The sequence below is a fragment of the Osmerus mordax genome, chromosome 17 (genome assembly GCF_038355195.1).
Source record: "Osmerus mordax isolate fOsmMor3 chromosome 17, fOsmMor3.pri, whole genome shotgun sequence".
In the NCBI taxonomy this organism is placed as follows: domain Eukaryota; kingdom Metazoa; phylum Chordata; class Actinopteri; order Osmeriformes; family Osmeridae; genus Osmerus; species Osmerus mordax.
Window position 1 is genome coordinate 3,891,491 of NC_090066.1, and position 17,645 is coordinate 3,909,135.

General features: G+C 47.6%; 1 protein-coding gene across 3 annotated transcripts; it reads left to right on the forward strand.

The window, feature by feature from the left end:
- Positions 1-6,570: 6,570 nt before the first annotated feature.
- LOC136959970 (CCR4-NOT transcription complex subunit 2) lies at positions 6,571-15,624 on the forward strand. Of its 3 annotated transcripts, none has more exons than XM_067254218.1 (15): positions 6,571-6,611; positions 8,913-9,038; positions 9,877-9,949; positions 10,322-10,472; positions 10,618-10,812; positions 10,907-10,986; positions 11,099-11,218; positions 11,328-11,476; positions 11,699-11,819; positions 11,963-12,119; positions 12,492-12,553; positions 12,691-12,740; positions 13,650-13,750; positions 13,949-14,093; positions 14,439-15,624. In XM_067254218.1, the coding sequence occupies exons 2-15, from the start codon at positions 8,925-8,927 to the stop codon at positions 14,523-14,525; spliced, it is 1,605 nt and encodes a 534-aa protein (XP_067110319.1). In that variant the 5' UTR covers positions 6,571-6,611; positions 8,913-8,924; the 3' UTR covers positions 14,526-15,624. The 3 variants fall into 3 exon arrangements, with proteins under 3 accessions (XP_067110319.1, XP_067110320.1, XP_067110321.1); XM_067254219.1 differs by having other exon boundaries at positions 11,352-11,476; XM_067254220.1 differs by lacking the exons at positions 13,650-13,750; positions 13,949-14,093; positions 14,439-15,624 and adding an exon at positions 13,343-13,476.
- The last annotated feature ends 2,021 nt before the right edge of the window (positions 15,625-17,645 follow it).

Consider the following 17,645-nt stretch of genomic DNA (forward strand, 5'->3'; position numbering starts at 1 on the left):
AGACAGACCACATGGGGGAGAAGGGGATGGTGGTGGGTGGCAGCAGCGCAGAACACTAAGGTTAGCGAGGACGGGTGTGCGTGCATGTGTGCGACTTTATAGCGCCGCCTATCGAGTTAAGCCTATGGGCTGAGAACACGGCGATGGTGATATGACGCACGCTGCCCCAATGCCATGCCTGAACTTGCTTCACTCATTTTGAGTCTGAACCAAAAAAAATATTCTTATATTCATTTAAACACTGATGCAGATGTAATACTAACATATATGTTGACTGTAGGTATTTTGAATTGTATTTTTGAATCCTTTAACATGAACCAATTTTTGTATCATGGCTGTTGTGTTCTTATTAATAGGGTGGAAATCCATGCAAAATTACTATCAGACTGCTTTTCCAAATATGTCAAATGTAACGCTAATCACATTTTTGATTGGGGAAAACCTGTTGTGAACAAATGCAATCTAATTTCCTTCCTGGCTTGTCAATCTTGTCCTATCACATGGTCCATGCCCACCAGGAGGCGGGATCAGAAGAGGGTAGACCAGAGTGGATAGCAGAAGACAAACACCCATAATCCTCCCTGACAGCTGTACTAATCCCCCTGAACACACAGGCTCATCTGACACCCCTCTGCTCTGTGTGTGTGTGTGTGCTTTCTTGTGTGTGTGTGTGTGTGTGAGTGTGTGTGTGTGTGCACACTCCTCTGATACCCCTTCCACAGGGCACAAAGAGACAGTTCCATGGTGTCTGGAGTATTGGGATTTAGGATCTGTAGCGTGTGTGTGTGTGTGTTTGTGAATGTGTGTGGTGTATTGTTTGAGTATGCACCATCAGATCCTAATCTATGAAGAAAGCTGCCGTGAAGCTGTGTTCCAACACAGGGACAGATGGATACCCTGCCTGGGACATACACGCACACACTGCCAGATGCTGCATTCAGAAAAGACAACAAAGAGCAGGTTCTAGAACAAAAGCTGCTATCACTCATCTGTCCCTTCAACAATAACAATATCAACAAAGTCAGACAATGGAGGGACTCTGGGTCAAAGACAAAGAAACCTGAGTGTGTGTGTTTGTGTGTGTGTGTGCTTGAACTTCACTCGTGATACAAATACTTCCCCAGAGCATCACCACTATGTCTGAATTCCAGAGAGACCAACTAAAGTAATGGTAGAGCCACCACAGTAGACGCTACAGTCTACTGTGGTGATTTATCTACCACATGATTCATCTGCTCGCATGGATCTCAACGGAGCTGAGACAGACGAGATCCCCAACAAGTGGAACCACACGACACACAACACCCACCCAGCTCTGATGACTTATTCACATGCCGTCCGAGCGACGGGACAAACTAATTAAGTGCCAGGAACTCTGACAGACAGGGCACTGACAGACAGGAAGAAGGAGTCTCGACGGCAGGAAATGTACATCTTTCTCCTCCTCCTCTCTTTCTCAGAAGCGATGAAGGGAGCAGGGCTGTAACTGTAGGCAGGCTGCATTATTAAACAGTGTCAGCTTGAAAGCAGCTGCTCTGGGTGCTGTTCCAGAGTCAGTTTGTGATTGCTGTGTTGGAAATCCCCCCCATTACAAAGCTAAACTCCTACACTGACCCCAGGTCTGTGTCTAGAAGGAATGTGCCCCAGTGTCAGACTCCACAGCAGGTACCTGAGTGGGAGGAGTGTACAGGGACCAGTGGGCCTGAAGGCTGAGCTCAGATCAGTTGGTGGGATTCATCAACCAGGGGCTGAGGCCAGGGTATGTTAAGGAGAGGAAGATCCAAGACCATTTCAGGAAGAAACTTCCCTCCTTAGTTGAGTTTAGGTGAGGTGAAGTTAGAAGTGAAGCAAGGCAGGTGGAGGTGGAGAGAAAGGAGGAAAGGAGGAATGAGAAGCGAAAGAGGCAGACAGTGAGGACCAGGAGAGACAGGGGGAGATCACAGCTGATACTGCGGCCAGCATGCTAACAGCACACATCAACACACAACGAATATACAGCAACGAACTACAACACTGAGACAAATGAACATGCAACGTCTGGTGAGTCATGCGATGATATTTCCACAAGGTCCTTTTTGTCTTGTGTTGTTTTGAATATGTAAATGTATCATTTTCATGCCAAGACTGAAAATATGCCATGAAAAAGTTAAGCACAATGTATTTAAATGTTGGCATACAAAAAATATATATGCGTGTACAGAACAAATTCTGTACTCACAGATCAAATGTTGCATACATTTACACAGAGTATAGTATATTATACTGTCAAAAAGTTTTCATCAGAGCTCTACCAGAGTCTTTCTTATAATCATCTCAGATAGACACAGGAAAAACATGGATGAAAAACATAAATTAAGTACATTTCATTTATTTATCTCAGGCTTTTTAGTTTTGGAACAGTTTCACTGGTCACAGTGCCTCTCATAGCATCTCAGTTGTCTGTGTTTGCCAGCAGTACTCTCCCCAAGACTACATATTCAATCACCTGAGCAGGGCCTCTGCAGGTAAATAAGCTTAACTCAGCTGCAGCTGCAGTAACCGCAGTGACACAGAGGTGTCACATTCCTTCCTGCTATGGCTCTTTCGAAACGGTCGACGGGGAGGAGGGGGGAGAGAAAGGGATGATGGAAGGACTGAAGAAAAAGAGGGAGGGAAGGATGAAGGAATGAGAGGAGGGGTGGTAGGAAAAAGGGAAGGACAGTGGAAGGGTGGGAGTAAAAGGTATCATTGCCTATTGTGCAGTGTGTTTTCTGTGCAGTGCGTCTTTGTTTTGTTTTGGGGTCATTGTCACCAGGTCTCTGTGTCTCCCACAGGAAGCGGCGGACAGGAAGCTGAGGGATCAGCTGTCTCAGATCCAGGAGGATAGGGACGCGGAGCCACAAGAGCACAGGTGACGGGTGTCCAGTGACTTCTTTATCTATCCTTAATGTCCTTATCTCCTTTCCTTCCGTGTCCTTTCTTTCTTTCTTCTCCTCCGCACCTCCCTCCTCTCCCCCTCCCCCTCTCCCTCCTTGCCTGACCTCTTCCAGCCATGGGTCTCGTGTCACTGACCTCACCTGCAGGCTCCACCACCACGCCTCATAAAACCCAAACACTGACAGTGGATCTCTGTGACAGGGGATCTCCCTGATCCCTGACCTCGCCCTCACGCATCGCCCTGCCCAACAACAGTGTCTGTTTACGTTGGATGTATGGTTCGTCGTGCTAACAGACACCATGGCCTGTCCCATAGGGTAGAGAAACAGACACCTCTCCTCACGCTTCACGTGCATGCCCTGATCTTCAGGTCACATTGGAGTTATTTACGGAGGACCCAATGGTTCGTCTAGATAATGCTTTGAGGTCCAGTGTTGCTCTTCCCAGGGTGGCTGGGACTCTCTCCTTCCCCCATGGCAGGCTTGATCTCTCTCCCTGGCATCTGTGTATGAGGAGAGAGTTTGGCTTGGCTCCTGGCAGTCTGATGCTGCTCACCTAAAAAGAGGGCTTTGTTATTGCGACAGTGTGCAGAACACTGTAGTGTGTTATACACACATACACACACAGACCTTTTGCATATCTCTCAGCAGGTCTCCGTGATGCCAGTGCTGTGAGGCAGGTTTTATTAGCTCTGAGCCTCTTTTCCCAGAGTTAGTCGTCTGCAGGGGTGTAATGGTGTGTGTAACGACCTCAGTCCAACAACGTAAGCATGGTACCTTTGGTCCCCTGGTTTATAGAAGCCCTCCATGATAGAGCCCTCCCAGCTAAATACGTCTAACTGTCGACACTGCTGAGGCCTCAATTAACCTGAGAGCTTCTGAACTGGCTCTGATTTTCTAGTAAGTCGACATGTGGCTAAATGATCACCTAGATAGAATTGACGGGGATACCTCTCCTGTGCTCTCCATATCATGGTAAATCAGCTGGCTAATTCAATGGTCTGATTTTCCACAGCAGTGCTGCCCCATCTCACCCCTCAGAGGAGCGGTGGAGGGATACGTTACAGTGCAGAACGGATATCTGCCTGGGGAGAAGGGATACCTTACAGTGCCAAGGCTCTGTGTAAATAGATCTGATTGGTAAACAGCAAGCATGGCAGGGGGAAATCTATCTCTGAGAAAGAGTGATCCAGCATGCTGCCCTTTTCTCTCAGCCTTGCTGTCTATCAGTCTGTCTGGCGCCTGACCATCTGTCTGTGTGTCTGTCTGTTCGTCCCAGCCTTCCTTTGAAACCGTTCATCTGTTCCAGGCCGTGTGTGTCGCCCCCAGTCCTGCCTCACCAGTCTCAGAGGAGCGACACAGACGATCCAGCCATGCTGGCCCTGTATGAGCAGCAGAGGAAACTGGAGGACAACAAATGCCTGCTACAAGAGGTAGCAACGACAAGGAATCCACAATATTGGTCGTTTTAGCAGCATTTCAGATCATGAATAGAGAGGCAGTGACGGCAACAATGTTCCTAGAGCTCATGGGAGATGTAGTTTCCTGTGCTGTCGCTAGTCTAGAGACAAGACCGAAAATAACTCTCTGGCGACTTCACCATCAGGACTGAGAGTGCGCATTTGTGTGTGTCTGTGTCTGATCATGCTTCACACTCACTGTAATGGGGATTGTGGACTTCCTCCTTCTTCCTTGCTTTCTCTCTCTTCCCTTCCATTCTGGTTCCAGCTGGCTCGTATCGAACAGGAGCTCAGGGAGAGTCTGGGCAGGGAGGTGGAGAGGCAGCGAGAGCTGGATGACAGGCGCAAGGAAGAGAACAGGGTTCGCTGGAGGAGTCTCTGCTACCTCAGCCTCAACCAGCGCATCACCAAGTAGGACATCTCACATAGATTTGTTATACACACCGACTGATGAACATGTGTGCAACACGCTCACAGGTTCACACACATACTCACACACTCAACCCTTGAATTCTATCAGTCTGTGCTGCTGTAATGATGGGGTGTTGAAGAAGAAGATGATCTTCTGTCTGTGTTGTTTGGTCGCAGGCCATTTGTAACCAGCTACTACAGGAACTTCCCCATGCACATCTACTGTCTGCCGATCCAGAGTGAAGAGCACAAACAGAACAAGAAGAAGAAGAGGAGGAAGAGATGAAAGACTGGGTTGGGTCCAGAGGGAGGGATGAAGGGATCCCTCTGTTGCTATCAATTGTCATAATGATGTTCTTATGCTAATCATATTGTATTTACTCCTTTATTAAATAAAATGAGTAGGTATTTTTGTATTTCGGTTTCTCATTTTACTTTGTAAGGTTTGAAGACATATAGATGCTAGACCTCTACCATGAGAGTCTACTAATGAGAGGTCTGGTTTACTCTACTTTACACTACACTGCAACAACTACTGTGCCTATCCTTTAACATACTGACTGGCACTGCATGATGAGGTTAAAATCCCCACTAGAGACGGACAAAAGGCGAATGACAGAAGGAATAACAGCATCTGCACACATCCAGTGTGAAGCTGTGGAGCACGGATAGTTCTAGGAAGTTGTTGGTTTAAATGCTCTGCTTCAGGTGCTCACGTGTCTGTGACGCCAGCCATTCATAATGTGGTGTTCTTTACACCTGTGTAGGATTGGACTGACAGCCCTGTACCATTCAGATAATCCTGGTCCGGTCCATGCTCACTTTGTCTCCCTGACACCCAGCCTGTAGAGAGGATAGGATGACTCACTGTCGGTATGTATCACTAAGAGACTTCCTGATTGACAGCATCATAAGATAGTAAGCTTCTTTTTTTTCATGCCATTGAGGAAACTCCAGTGACAAGATGAATGAGATCACAGCTCCAGTTTCACCTTGACGCCCAAAGACGAAGCTCAAAACAGTGGGGAGAGTGTGAATTAACTTGAGAATGAGATGGAGCTCACAATAACCTTGCATATGAAACCTACACAGTGAAGGAGGTCAGCCAGCATGCATTAATGCGTAACGTTATTGGATATCTGCAATATGATTTGCCAAATGATCTAGGACATGCATGGAGGCCTTTGTAATCCACTGGACTGTAATTGACTAATGTGTAGCAATTACTTTTCTTACCAGTAGAGGGAGTTAGCACCCTCTGGCCTCCCATCCTTCTGGTTGGTGTGATCACGGAGAGTACCTGCTATTCCACATATGGAAAAGGTTAGCCTGTCTGCAAATAGGCTAGGGAGTATCCTAACCTGCCCAGTTCCCACAACCGATAAAAGGCTACATGTAATGAAGGTTGGACATGGTTATAATGTGATGTGACTCTTTGTGATGTGAGCTACCTCTCCTATCAATTTGGAATCGATAAATCATCATTAATGGACCTTTGTGTATCTTTATCATTAAAAAGTATGTCTTCAGCAGACTCGAAGACGCACACGAAAATCATTACACTGAGCGTACCGACCCAGGACATCTTCGACGACATGTACATTTTTATTAGGCGCTGATATAATATTACTGACTATACTAATAGCAATACGAGTAGTTATTTCCCTCTGCATCCTTTCCCACGCCAGACCAACTTGAGATTGCTTTGGAGGTTGAAACTAACAGGTCATAGGGTAAAGGCTGTCCAGCCAGCATCCCAGCATCCTCCACAGTCGAACCAACACACAGCCATCTTGGATATCCTCGGAGAAGAGAAATTAATGCGGTGAGTTTTTTCCTGTTTTTTTCCTTCAAATATACCGTCGTCGCTCTACCGGGGAACTATTGCATGTGAAACATTACTTTCTACGTTTTCCAGCAATGCCTGGTAGGAAGAAATTAGGCAGGTTGGTAGGGTTTAATCCGATCGTTTGGTTCACCGCTGTTGGTTTTTGTTTGAGGCTGTACAAATTGCGAGACAAGAGAGAGCCTAGACGGAGGCGGAGCAGGCCCAACTCGTTCAGCACAGACACAGTACAGTTACAGCTAGCGTTGTAGCTAACTAACTAGCTAAAGCTAACTATATCTAGCTAACGATCGGTACCTCTGGCTTCAACAGTAATGGAACTAGATAGCTAGTCAGCACCTCATGTAGGTAATTTTTCATTCTGATGTATTGTAAAAAGATAGGGAATTGCTAAGGTTGATCCTCCAATGTCTACGTAGCTAGCGAGCTTTGCTTCCCAGTTAACGACTGATATCTCGATGGCTATGACAGCTATATCTAGCAACTAGGTAGTGGTGTGAATATTGCGTATGCTTTAAAGTTGTTGAATTATTATTATTGTACAGTAAACTGGCTATCCACATGTTACTTCCGGTTGCTGTAATGATATTAAGATTGTTAACTAAATTGCTACCTACTTATTAGTAGTTTAACAGCTAGCTAGCTCAGTGGTAGAGGCTAGCTAGACTAGCTAGATCGTTCACTGTGCAGGCTCTCGTTAGCATCCCTTATATTAGCTATTCCTTCTTAGTGCAACGAGTAATAGTTTGCTAGCCACATTACCTAGCTGGGTTGTTGTTTACATCTGCTGTTTGTACGTTGTCACATTCTAGTTAGTTGTGCTATCAGTGCTAGTGCTGGCGGTGAGCACAGAACCAGTCAATGTAGCCTAAACATTCAAGCTAGTCTACGTAGCTCAGCCTACCTAATAATGCATACCATTGTTTGCGTTCTAGCTGGCTAGTTACTTAGCAAGTTGAAATGTGTTGGCCAGATATAGTAATCATGCCCTCTTTTGTTAATTTGTTTTTCCTACAGAGCTGACCCGCCACCGTGCTAGATAGTACTGGCTAGTTGTTTTGAATGTACAGAACACTGGAGTAATGAGTAGCTAGATATTTGACGCTTTATTTTTTTTTATCAACTTTCGCGTATTTATGACATATCGAACCGTTAGGGATAGTCGTCGAGATTGTATCTCGTTCACAATATCCGTGTGCTCACTGTCACCCAGGCACGTCAAGCCTGGTTTTGTGTGGGTTCGTGTTTGTGAATGTTTTGATTGTACAGTGACAGTGTTGTAAGTTCCCAGGCTCTATTAGCTGAGGTTTATTTCGTTGCATCAGCCAGTCCCAAGGGTAGCTGTCTCCACTCACATCTAAGGTCATGGTGGTGTTTGGTGAAGTACAGTTGTCTATAATAGATTTTCTATTCATTGTTGAAGTTCCCAGTGGAGTGGTATTGATTCCTCCACCAGTGGATAATGGAGGTATGGACTAGAGGTCCACAGGGTGTCTTTCATGGCTAAAACATCCTCATACGTTTGGTTCAGTGTTTCACATTTGAAACTACATGGCCACCTTTGCACGTGGTAGGTTTTGACAAGTTGTGTTTCGTTTAATGTAAAGCTACCTTGCATTCCTAAATGTTCCTTGTTGATGTGTAGATCTGTTGATGTGCAGGCCCAAAGCTACAGTGTATTAAGTACATGTTTACTAACCGACGCAAGAATATTAGCTAGATGTACTGAACTACAAGTTTATTATTAATTCCATTTCAACCCACCCAGTACCAATCTAACTGCATCTACTAGACAGAAATCCAAATGCATCAGATCATGTAAACATTGAACTGTGATGATGATGTGTGTGTGTGTGTGTGTGTGTGCAATAGCACACCACATGTGCAAGATGTTGTGTGAACAGGAATTGTGTAGTCAGGGAGCCGTGAGGGTTGATAGGGGGGGTGATTGAGTGATGGGTAGGTTGAAGGAGTGGATGGATCAAGACTCTGTTGTCCATTGATATGACCGTTCTGTTAGCCTTGCCTCTTGATAGGCAGACAGACAGACACACAGACGGGGGTAGTCAAATTCCCTTTCCCATAATGCCATAATGAAATCCCTTAATTCTCTGCAGAGTCAACTGACCCTGCCAACCCCTGTGCCACCTCAACCTGGCACAGCTGTGACAGGACCCCCAGAGCCTCTGGCAAGATCAGCCAGAGGCTCCTGGCCTCAGGGGCTGAGGGACTGAACGGTGCAGTCAGCTGTAATCCTCTCCCTTTCTCCCCCCACTGCAGGTGACATACAGCATGTATACTCCCACAACAAGAAAGAAGTTTGTAGAGGGGGTCGAAAGTGACTACCCCGATGAGAGCATATACTACGGCCAGCCGTCCATGTTCCCTCATCGCTCAGAGAAAGACGTAAGTTTCCTTCCAGTATGTTCAACCCTTATCCATGCCCCCACCACCCATACACACACACACACACACACACACAGACACCTTACAACTCTTCCCTAAAGGTCTGTGACCTCCTGCCTCGAGGGCTGCTGAGCCCTTCTCCCCTGACCCGGCAGACGGTCTGGCCCCCCACTGTGTGGTCAGGTGTCTGGCTGTATGGTCAGGTGTCTGGCTGTATGGTCAGGTGTCTGGCTGTATGGTCAGGTGTCTGGCTGTCTGGTCAGGTGTCTGGCTGTCTGGTCTCCCTGGCAGTGAGCTCAGAGAGGAAGAGTGACTGCAGACTCTTCACCTCCGTCCTCTGCTCTCAGTCCCAGCCTGTCAGCCAAAAGAGCTGGTTCTCTGGCTTCCCAATTCCTCTCTTCCTGGCTGGGCCTGGTGTGTGGACATTCTGGCCCTGTCTAGGGCCAAGCCATGCCAAGCTGGAATTATGCCCTCAGGGTTAGGCCGGGTCAGGTTAGTGCTGCTCACCAGACACTGGTCTGGGGATGGGGAGTGTGACACCAGGCTGCCCAGAGGTCTGTCTGCTGGTGTGAGGAGGTGGAGGGTCAGGTCGCTGTGCTGGACATGCCTGGAGAGGAATGGCATGATGACGCTCTGCTCTGTTGTTGACAGTATTGGCCAGAATGCCTCTCACCAGACTCACCCCAGCCATTACTTATGAGCTGCATCCTGGATCATCTGGGGCTGGAGAAAAATGATCTCATCTCAGTCACCTCAGATCGCCTCCACTGTTGTGGGTCAGGTTAAAGGTTGTGACTAATGTGTGTGTGTGTGTGTGTTTTCTTCTGTCTCCTTGTAGATGCTGGCTTCTCCATCCCCGTCGTCGTCAGGTCAACTATCGCAGCTCGGAGCCAGTTTATACGGCCCACAAAGTAAGCACACACACACACACACGTTGATAATAACGTGTACCAGTGGGTAAGGCCTGTAGGCAGGTGTGTGGGGGTTGTTGCCTTGGTTACCAGATAGAAAGAGGTGCCTGGATAGACATCATTACTCTGCCCAGAGAGAGAGAGCGAGCATCACAAGGGGAGTAACTTCACCTCTGAGGCCAGGACCGGAGCTGGCAATAACCACCCTACATGCTAATAAAGGAAGCAAGGAAGAGTAGGGCAGCATTGAACAACAACAACAACCACCAATAATAATAATAATAATAATAGAAAAGAGCAGAAAGACGACAACGGTCAGGCGGGAGTCTGTTGTGATTTGTGTTGACTGTGTGTTTGTCCCTTCCTCTCCAGGTGCACAAGGCTTTCCTATGAGGGGCATGAACAACAGCACGCCTCAGTTGAACCGCAGCTTACCACAGCAAGGCTCCCAGCTGCCCAGCCACGTGCCCCCCACGACGGGAGTGCCCACCATGTCCCTCCACACCCCGCCCTCGCCAAGCAGGTAGGGCCCTACACGCCAAACCCCACACAGCCCTCAGGTAGAATAAGCTCTTAAAACGGAGGTCAGTACAAACACACCCTCCTCTCCCCTTTGAAGGGGATTGGAATGGGATGTTTCCTGTGACTAATCTCTCCTGTCCCTCCAGGGGCATATTGCCGATGAGCAACAGGAACATGCTGAACCACAACCAGGTTGGGGGGGGCCAGGCAGGTCCGGGCATGGGGGGTGGCAGGACCAACAGCATGGGCAGCTCAGGGCTGGGCAGCCCCAACAGGAGCTCGCCCAGCATCATCTGTATGCCCAAGCAGCAGCAGTCACGGCAACCCTTCACCATCAACAGGTACACACACACACGCACACACACACCTCAGATGGAGTGCGTCGCTCCAGCTTTTGTTTGGTGTGTAACAACATGTGTGTGTTTTGTGTTTCAGCATGTCGGGGTTTGGTATGAACAGGAATCCAGCGTTTGGGATGAACAACTCGTTATCTACCAACATCTTCAATGGCACAGGTGACACAGACCTGCACACGCACACATATTTCCCTGGTACAGTTCAGCGGCAAGCCTGCCCATCTGTTCGTCAGTATGTAACTGTTGGTTTTGTATGTGTGTGTGTGTGTAGACGGCAGCGAGAACGTGACAGGGCTGGACTTGTCGGACTTCCCCGCGCTTGCAGACAGGAGTCGAAGAGAAGGGAACCCTACGCCTCTCCTAAACCCTCTGGCAGGGAGGGCCCCCTATGGTGAGCGGTGTTTGTGTGTGATAAAGAGGGAGATACAATTCGGGCGAGGGTGGGGGGGTGGGAAAAGCATGCACTTCAACGTTGCTATCGCTAACATACTTCCCTGAAGATTCGCTATACTATCCCTCACCAGTTGGCATGGTGACCAAGCCGTCGAGTGAACAGAGCCAGGATTTCTCCATCCACAACGAGGACTTCCCGGCCCTGCCCGGCCCCAACTACAAGGACCCCACGTCGGCCGGCGACGACAGCAAGACGGTCAGCTGCTCTCTCACCCAGACCCAGTGCTGCTACCTGCTGAGCTGGCATTCTCTCTTTCTCTCTACTTCTCTCCCTTTTTTATTCTCTCTCTTGTTCACTTTCAGTCTCTTTTTCTCTCTGTTTCTCTCCCTCTTCTCTCACGGTTTCTCACACTTAAGTCCTTCTACACACACTTTCTCTTCCTCTCTCACTGACCGGACTGTTTGTCTCCCTCTGCAGAATCTGAACTCTTCAGGCAAGAGCTCGTCCAGCACAGACGGCCCCAAGTTCCCCGGAGACAAGGGTTCCACGGCGCCTAGCAACAACCAGCAGAAGAAAGGAATCCAGGTGCTACCTGACGGTGAGCCTCCGCCCCCTCTCCCCGACTTGCACCAATCACAACCCAGTGCTCCACAACACACAACCCATCTCAAAAGACTAAACTAGAAGCAAAACTGTGTTGGTGAGCATAACAATGAAACGTGTGTGTGTGTGTGGGCCCAGGCCGGGTGACGAACATTCCCTCAGGGATGGTAACAGACCAATTTGGGATGATCGGCCTGCTAACGTTCATCAGGGCGGCAGAGACGGACCCTGGCATGGTGCACCTGGCCCTGGGCAGCGACCTCACCACCCTGGGCCTCAACCTCAACTCACCTGAGTAAGTAAACCTCGCACCCAGGGCCCACAAGCCAAGGGGCATCACTTCAGACACTCCAGTCGGCCGTTCTACTTGTGTGTGTGTTTGTGTGTGTGTGTGTGTGTTAGTGTTAGAGATCACTGTTAAGCCTCTGATGTCTTGCTAATCCCTGTGTGTGTCACAGAGCGCCTTGCCCTGCCCCAGTAGATCACCTGTAGCCCTGATAGGTCAGAGTGTGACTAGTGGCCAATGGGAGCTGAGGCTGCCGTGTCAGGCCAGATGCAGGGTAGATTGATGTCTCGGAGGTGTCAAGTTTGGTTGTTGGGTGTTGTAGTACTGTAGCTGACATGACAGGGCAGCATGACAGGCTTAACGCTCTGCTCTGTTCTACAGAAACTTGTATCCCAAGTTTGCATCTCCGTGGGCCTCAGCTCCATGTCGACCCCAGGACATTGGTGAGTTCTCCTGCCCTGGCAGGGTGCCCTAGAACTGGGGAAGGGAACCAGAGACTCCCTCTTCAGTCTGGAGGTTTCTTTTAAAGTGGCTTGTAGTATTATTGACTAAATCAGTTCCTTTCTATCTCCTCTTTCAGATTTCCATGTTCCATCTGAGTATTTAACCAACATTCACATAAGGGACAAGGTAGGTGCTTGCCAACACAATACACAATTACTTCACAAAACAAAAATAAAAAAAAATATGACAATGGAGTACCCTTTGTACAATATTGTCATTTTCCAATAACGTTATCATTCTCAATGATAATGATAACATTCTCAATAAGAGAAGTTGGGGCTCTAAACTGCTTTTAGTTGCACAGATTCATCCTGAAATCTTTCAAGTTGAATGGCCTCTTCAAATCTAATTAGAGCTGTAAAGACCACCACTCTACAGTCAACTAAATCACACTGCCATGAATTCACCTGGTCTTTCATCCACGTGGATTCTCCATACATACATACAATTACACCGTAACTGTATTTTAAAATGTCCAAATGCAACCTGACAGCAGTCCGGGCCCCACTGAGAGCAGCTCTGTGTAGTAGGAAGAGGACTTCAGCTCTCACTATGTTGATGGCCCAGGGATGTTTGGATCAAACACAACGGATGCGTTTCGATTTTTTAGTTGCATCTAAATTGATCTGGAGTTGATTGGCGTAGCGTGACAGAGTGGTGGTTGTAGCCGGTCTAGTGCTGGACCCAGCTAACGGTGTGATCTGTTCTGCCCTGTCTGTGTGCACTAGTGACAGCCAGCCAGCTTTTATCTCACCAGGGGATAGGTGTAGGACTGTAGGACTGGGCGCTCTGCAGAGTTGAGTGCAACCCCTTTCTATTGGCATGACTAGACCTTAAGGGCACTTGATTCATCATGTTGCTGGGCTGCTGTTGCTGCGAAGCAGGCCGCCGCTGAGGCCTCTGTTGGAGCTGCTGCTAGGGGTGTTGCTGTCTGAGAGGGCGGGTGGCTGGAGAGAGAGCGATGTTCAACTCATCCTTTTTTCCTTCTCCCCGCTCCGTCTCTTTGTCCTCTCTCTGTCCTCTTCCTGTGTGTAGCTGGCTGCTATCAAGCTGTCGAGGTATGGCGAGGACCTGTTGTTCTACCTGTACTACATGAACGGAGGAGACCTGCTACAGCTGTTGGCTGCAGTCGAACTGTAAGTATGCCACACTACTAGCTGGCCTCCATCGCCCTCTACAGGGCGATGGAGGAACTGCAGGCGATCGGTGGCACTGCTCTTTTATACAGTTATTTGTTCTGATGCAGTCAGCTCCACCCCGTTGACTCTTACCTCTATCCTCGGACCAATTAGCTTCAGCCATGTAACCCATAGCTGACCGCCCTGTCCAATCAGGTTCAACCGGGATTGGCGGTACCACAAGGAAGAGCGGGTGTGGATCACACGGGCGCCGGGCATGGAGCCCACACTGAAGACCAATGCCTACGAGAGGGGCACGTACTACTTCTTCGACTGTCTTAACTGGAGGAAGGTTGCCAAGGTAACAACACCCCTGTCTCATCTGAGTTTACATGCCTGACGTGTACTGTTCACTTCCCTACCTACTGAGACCGACTGAGACCTGTCTGTGAGTGAGTTTGAGAGGGAGTTGATAGTGTTTTGGGAAGAAGTGAGTGTGTTTGAGAGAGAGAGAGGCAGAGAGAGAGAGGCAGAGAGAGAGAGGCAGAGAGAGAGAGGCAGAGAGAGAGAGGCAGAGAGACAGGGAGAGAGAGACAGGGAGAGAGATGGAGAGAGAGAGAGAGAGAGAGAGAGATGGAGAGAGAGAGAGACAGGGAGAGAGAGTACGCATGTGAGTGACATACTGACATGCTTGTTTCTCCTTCAGGAGTTCCACCTGGAATACGACAAGCTGGAAGAGCGTCCTCATGTTCCCTCCACCTTCAACTACAACCCTGCCCAGCAAGCCTTCTAAGATTGGCTGACTGGCTGCTCAATCCCACCCACGCCCCACAAGGGAGTGGCTGTCCTGGCCCGTCACTCAGTGAATCCCCGACCGCAGCAGCTGCAGAAACTCCTGTGATTGGCTCAGGCTCCAATGGTTTTTATTCCTTCCTTAACGACAGATCGGCCAATCAGGACTCAGATAGGCCAACCCTCCGCCATTTTGGCTCGGAGAGGTGCCCGCCTCCCCAGAACGATGTGCTGCCCAAAAACAGACGCTTTCTTTTAACATTTTTGTTTTCTTTTCCTCCTCTTCTCTCTCTTCCTTTTCCCATTTTTTGTTTTGTTGTCGTTTGAACATTCAGACTTTGGTTTACGCCTCCTTGCAAACGAACAGACAGACATACGAGGCTAGACAATGGACATCACCGTCACATACACACACAAAGCTGTACATACACACTCACCTCCAGACCTACCTAAAAACTCTGACCGTGACAGAGTTGTACCAGTTTCTATGGTGTTCAGAGACAATAACATGGAAATCAAACCTCACCACTTCCCTACCTTCCTATAGCACAGACAAACAAAACAGTCAAAGAGGCCAGGTGAAAAATGCAATGTTCATTGTAGCACTATTTCGTAATAAAAGAACACAAAAGATGTTTGTGGATTCCTTATGTAACGACACTCACAATCTCACCACAATTAAATTCCAGAAAGACAAGCACCTCTGAACAAGCACACATTTTTTTTCTTTCTTTCCTTTCTTTCTCCCTCCTTTCATCCTCATGTTTTCACTCCTCTCCTCCCTGAATGTATCTCCCCCTCTCTCTGGTATAGAGCAGAGAGCACCACCTGTGTAGGAGGTAGCAGGTTTCAGTTCCAGGACGAGCCACCATTCTCACCTGTTGTTGCAATTTTGTAATAGATGTGTACATTTTGTTTCTTTTTCCTTTTTTAAGTTTTCTTGGGGACATCACACAAAAAAATGACATGTATGTACGAATGTGTATATATTATATATATGACATCTATTTTGGAGAAGTAAAATGCAAAAAAAAAAAACTTAAAGAAGAGAAAAAGTTGCCATGCTGTACCTCGTTTTTAGGAGGTCGGCGTGGACGCAATACAGACCCGTAGGGGGCAGTGTCAACCAGACTGTTCTGAAACTACCTGACCAGGGGCCAATGCCTAAACACCTGACCTGACAATTGGACAACAATAACAATCACGGCGACAACACAACTAGAGCCAAACGCTGAGTGAGCCATGGACACCCACACCCATGTGACCCGTGTGGAGGGATATGATTGGAGCAGAAGGACTGAGGCACTTTGACGTTTGGCTGTTTTCAACGGCAGCTTTTCATAGGAAAAGAAAAACCAATAAAAAAAAATATTGATAATGAGAACAAACTGATCTTGTATTTTGTAATTCCGGCTGCTTGATTTTGTAATGATGTCGTAAGCCTGTCCTGGATGTGCTCTGTGTGTATGGCATTTCTGACAGGTTATGTATGGAGTTTTTTGGGGGGGAAATGTGCGAACATTTTTATTTTAACTTTGCTTTGCTGTGCATTTTGATTGAAATTGAGATGTGTGAGTGGTCAAGCGAAAGTCTTGACTTTAAAAAGGTGTCTCTTTGGTTTTGTCTTAGGTCTAATTCAAAGACCTCTTATTAATGCTCCCTAAAATACTAGAACGTACGTAGCGCCATCTTTTGGACAGTCAAGAGTAGGTGGACTTGCGATAGAGAAATATTTCACTCCAAACCCCTCTTATTTTCATATGAAGGCCCAATTGGTTGATTAAATTATCCGTGGAAGCATTTCAGGTCCGAGTTACGTAGCTTTTCAAAAGTAAAACTGAAGAAATAATATAGGATATCCAATTGTTCTGGGAACCGATTGCAAATATTTGCAATTAGGCAAAAGCTAATTAAAGTTGGTGTTTCTCTGGGGCGTAATAACTCACCGCGAATTTCTTTCAAAAAGCTGAACCACTTTCCAGCAGTGCAGCGGGCCAGAAAAATAACGGAGCTGGCGCAGTGCAGAGCCGATAACTGCACGGAGACAATAACTTTAAAGCCTTGTGTGTCGGTCGATGATTTGTTGCCATCCCATTCCTCGTGAGACCAAGGTGAGAGCACTAAAAATATAATACGGTAATAAAACCAGTCCTCAATATAAAATATCGAAACATTAAACGTATGACAGGGAGAGTATTCATCTTAAGGGAGTGCGGGTAGGCTATACCAATAGCCTAAGATTTACAGTCTAAAAAACATATAGGCCTAGGACCTGTAGGACTGTGGTATAAACGGAATATTCTTTAAGAAACCCAAATGTCATCTGGTTCCCTATATTTGAGGGACGAGGTGCACTCGCTGGACCAGCTGATAATCAGAAGCCCATCAGCACAGCCACTGCCTAGCGCAGTTGGCGGAAAGCAATCTTCCCTTTGACATAGGCCTTCTGGAGGAGCACTGTGTGAGTAAGAGGACAGTGACTTGACCCAGCTCTCTGATGGCCTTAGGAAGAACTAATCCAGTTGATAGGGACCATACAGGCAGACATGCAAAACAAAACCCACATCTTTCTCAAACTAGCACACTGTTACTTCTACACGATAAATATGCAAGAGGCTAGGACATCCTATTTCACATTCAATTTGCTATCCAGTGTGTGCTAATGAGAGATATCTGAAGAGGGCTGTGCAGAAAACATCTTGACCCACATAGCAGAGTCCCAGCTGCAGGCAGGGAGGGAAGCTCCTCTCCTGGAGAAAGACAGAGACAAAGCACAGACCAAAGTTTCCTCAGAGGGCAAGGGCCAGGCCATAGCAACAGCTGAAATCGAACCGAATACAATCAACTAGAATAGGTAGCCTACAATACAATACAAAATATAACTGAATTGGTTTCATGTGCCAGCAGTGTTAGGTACAGACCAGACCTAAAGCCAGCAAGCAAATGTGACATATTGGATCAGGAGTCTCCTTTAGTCAAGGTTAAGGGCCTACTTGAGTTTCCTACCGAGAGTACGGTTGTGGGAGGCAGGTGGCTGAGCGGTGAGGGAAGCGGGCTAGAAATCAGAAGGTTGCCAGTTCGATTCCCCGGTGTGTCCTTGGGAAAGGCACCTCTCCCTACT

Coding starts and splice junctions, on each gene's coding strand:
- LOC136959970 (XM_067254218.1), top strand. CDS start 8,925: ATGTATACTCCCACAACAAGAAAGAAGTTTGTAGAGGGGGTCGAAAGT. Junction 11,219..11,327: donor GGCAGGGAGGGCCCCCTATG/GTGAGCGGTGTT, acceptor ACTTCCCTGAAG/ATTCGCTATACTATCCCTCA. Junction 12,554..12,690: donor ATGTCGACCCCAGGACATTG/GTGAGTTCTCCT, acceptor CTCCTCTTTCAG/ATTTCCATGTTCCATCTGAG.